This window comes from Equus przewalskii, chromosome 11 (genome assembly GCF_037783145.1).
Source record: "Equus przewalskii isolate Varuska chromosome 11, EquPr2, whole genome shotgun sequence".
NCBI lineage: Eukaryota > Metazoa > Chordata > Mammalia > Perissodactyla > Equidae > Equus > Equus przewalskii.
The window spans coordinates 17,168,542-17,172,569 of record NC_091841.1 but is presented as its reverse complement, the minus strand read 5'-3'; the positions used below and the strand labels follow the sequence as shown (position 1 = coordinate 17,172,569).

Below are 4,028 nucleotides of genomic sequence, written 5' to 3'. Positions count from 1 at the left end.
AACACTTTCATTGTATGGCTGTTTGTCATGATTAAATGAGAAAAAACCCTGTGTGCATTCCACTTAAATAGTCAGGAACGCATACTTGGTATCTGTGGTTTCTCTTTTACTAACTGTGCTGCTGCAGAAATTGAAGCTTGAGGAGGCTGAGATTATAAAGACAGTAAGAGGCAGGTTTGAATCCAGTGACGTCCCTTGCAAAGGAAAAGGCAGATATGAAAAGAAATGCTGTGAGTCTGGCAGAAGCAGGTAGAATGACAGTGGAATAAATAAAGTAAGAACAGAGAAGTGAAGTTGAGTAAGTAAGGAGGTGCTGGTGATAGGAGTTGAATGTTAGGTCAAAAAATTAAATTCTGTACTGTATTTGATAGGGAGTCACTCTAAGTTCCAAGTCAAGGACAGAGGGGCATTAGATATTACTTAGAGCAGTGACTTCCAATTTTTTTTTAACATGAAATGAATTATCTTTTTAAGGAAATCTTACCCACAAGTATAACAATTAATGCAATTAATCTGAGTATTGTGTGTGAAAAGGACAGAGCCTTTTCTCTTGTTACTCATCTAATGAACCATCCTTATACTGCAAATGAGGAAACTGAGTCTCAGGGATGCCAGAAACATGCCTAAACCACAGACTAAGTGAGTGACACAACCTGGAATGAAACCCGCTTCTCATTTCCTGACCCCTGAGCCAGTGCTCCTTATAATTCACAAGGGCTCCTGAAAGAAATATCTCAGTTTGTGGGCTTTGAAGGAGAGGATGGTATAAAATAAAGTGAATAAAATCACACTTCCATAGTCTCCTGTGGATGCTCTGCATTTTGTGTAAGGGGTGGGGGTGGAGGTGGGTTGTTGAATAGCAAGAGTGACCTCTCAGCATTCACAGTGTTTTATAATCCAAACATCAATTGGAAGTTATGCTCTTTGCAAAATTACTAAGATGTGTCAGCCAACCTCCGCTTAAAATTCTCCAGTAATATGAGGTATGTTTTCATTGTAGCTTTTCTTCTAGGTTTCAATTGTAACTTTCCTGAAACATCAAATAATCTGTTCTTCCCTTCTGCAGTGGGACACAGGAGTTAAGAATTTGAGCTGTGTGATGAAAATGCCGACTCCACAGCACACCAATTATAGAATCTTATGCAAGAGATTAACTTCCCAAGACCTCAGTTCCTGATTTTTACAATGTAAGTTGTAATGGTACCTACTTCATATGGTATCATGAGGTTTAAATGAGGTAATACATGCATCATGCTTGGCACAGTGCCCAGCAGCATCATGAACCTAAAAGCTAATTTTTTTTTCTTAAAGATTGGCACCTGAACTAACATCTGTTGCCAATCTTCGTTTTTTTTCCCTTCTCCTTCTTCTTCCTCTCCCCAAAGCAACTCAGTATATAGTTGTATATTCTAGTTGTAGGTACTCCTGGTTGTGCTATGTGGGATGCTGCCTCAGCATGTCTTTATGAGTGGTGCCATGTCCACACCCAGGATCCCAATAGCGAAACCCTGGGCCACAGAAGTGGAGCACGCGAACTTAACCACTTGCCCACTGGGCTGGCACAAAGCTAATTGTTTAATTATTGTTATTATTATGTTCTGGGATCTTTTGCTCTGTTTAGATAAGAGAGGAAACTCAAAGAAATGACTTGGGTCAACTCAGGTTTGAGTTGGTTATATTGGGGATTTGTATCTTTGTAAAGCATTTTGGTGTAATCTTCATCATTGAATAGTGTATTAGTCAGGGATTGCAGAAGCAATAGTTTTAGATGTATTTTGATCATTTAATGTTTAGAAGTAAAGCATAAAATTGCAAAGATTGCCATATTGTTTAGAAAAGAGCACAGGCAGAAAAATCCACCTCAGATTGTTTGGAAGATAAAACAGGGTAGTAAATATAATATTACTTAGCCCAGCGACTGGTAAGTGACAAACTCACAGCATAATCACTAGAGAAGCAATAGTGATGCTTGAGGAGACTGATTCTGGTGTCAGAAAATGTGGTCCATGTTCTGGCTTCACTATTCACCAGCTGTGAAACCTTGGTTAAACTTCCTAAAATCTGTGAGAATCAACTCCTTCATCTGTGAAACAGTCAGTCATAGGGTTATTCTAGTGCCTGGATAAAGTAGGTGCTCAAAAAAGTTGGGTATTAATAACAACAGTGAAAGGGAAGAGGAGGAGGAAAAACATATTTCACACGGAACAACCACTGAAAAGAGAGGAGAAAAAGCTTGGAAGAAACCTTGCACTAGCGAAGTATTTATCCTTTAAGCTCTTTATTAAGAACACTCTTAAAAGTCAAATGCTTGGATGGTGAAGAAAGGAAAAAAAACAAACAATAAGTTCCCTGAGGTCCTGGAAATATGTGATGCCAAATAATCAGTTATTACAAATCATATGTTGCTTTTACAGGTTTTACAACTCTCAGCTGAAGCTCATATCAACACTCAATAAATGGGAAATCAAAACAATGTGACAGAATTCATACTTTTGGGTCTTACAGAGAACCTGGAGCTGCGGAAAATATTCTCTGTTGTGTTTCTAATCATGTATGTGTCTACTGTTTTGGGAAACCTACTCATTGTGGTAACCATGATCACAAGTCAGAGTCTGAGATCACCTATGTATTTTTTCCTTACCTCTTTGTCCCTGTTGGATGTCACCTTCTCTTCCGTCATTGCCCCCAAGATGATTGTAGACTCCCTCTCTGAGAGCACCACCATCTCCCTCGAAGGCTGCATGGCCCAGCTCTTTCAGAGCATTTCTTTGGTGGTGTGGGGATCATCCTTCTCATTGTCATGGCCTATGACCGCTACGTGGCCATTTGTAAGCCTCTACACTACATGACCATCATGAGACCTTGGATGTGCCACCTGTTGCTGGGAGGGGCCTGGGTGGGGGGATTTATCCATGCAGTAATACAGCTTCTTTTCATGTATCAAATACCCTTCTGTGGTCCCAATGTCATAGATCACTTTATATGTGATTTGTTTCCATTATTGGAACTGGTCTGCATGGACACCCACATCCTGGGACTCTTAGTCATCCTCAACAGTGGAGTGATGTGTGTGACCATCTTCCTTATCCTCATCACCTCCTATGTGGTCATCCTCTGCTCCCTGAAGTCTCACAGCTCTGAAGGACGACGGAAAGCTCTCTCTACCTGTGGCTCCCACCTCACAGTGATCATCATGTTCTTTGTGCCATGCATTTTCTTGTACATGAGGCCTGTGGGCACTTACCCCATAGACAAGGCAATGGCTGTGTCTGATTCCATCATCACACCCATGTTAAATCCCTTGATCTACACCCTGAGGAACACAGAGGTAAAAAATGCCATGAGGAAACTGTGGATGAAACAAGGGACTTTGGTTGGCAAGTGACTGTCTTTACTGAGAACATCTTGTGTTACCCATAAGAAGAAGTCATTCTCTTAGAAATGTGTGAGATATAATTGACATATAACATTATATTATCTTCAGGTGTAAAAGATAGTGACTAAACATTTGTATATATTGCAAAATGATCACCACAATAAGTCTTGTTAACATCTATCACCATACATAGATACAAAAAGCTATTTTGTAAAGCAATTATACCTCAATTAAAAAATAAAGTGATATAAAATTTTCAAAAAAAATAGAAGAGAAATAAATGTGTGAGAAATAAAACTCTCCATTCTCCACTAGCAACCAGAGGGATCTCATAAAAATCTAAATCTGATTTATGATTTAGGATATTTACAATTTAAGGATTTTGATACTCCACTGCTTTATATCCTTCCTTGGCTACCCATTGCCTTTGGGAACTCCTTGTCTTATCCTCAAATTTCCTTATTAATCTTTTTACTGCCTCCATCTCTCCAACCACATCTTGAGGGCCTCACCTCCTCCCTCACTGTGCATCAAGCATGTTGGGCTTTTTCATCTGTCCTCAGAGCTACACAAGGCCTTTCTTACCTCACTGCTTTGGCTTCTCTCTCTCTCTCTGAAAACAAGCCCTCATCCTCTTCAGTTGGCTGTTTCC

At 39.8% G+C, this 4,028-nt stretch overlaps 1 protein-coding gene across 1 annotated transcript; it reads left to right on the top strand.

Moving 5' to 3' along the window:
• The first annotated feature begins 2,456 nt into the window (after nt 1-2,456).
• LOC103563599 (olfactory receptor 4C6-like) lies at nt 2,457-3,385 on the top strand. The gene is given in 2 exon segments (XM_008539039.1): nt 2,457-2,754; nt 2,757-3,385. Coding segments are annotated over 2 exon segments (927 nt in total).
• Nucleotides 3,386-4,028: the final 643 nt, after the last annotated feature.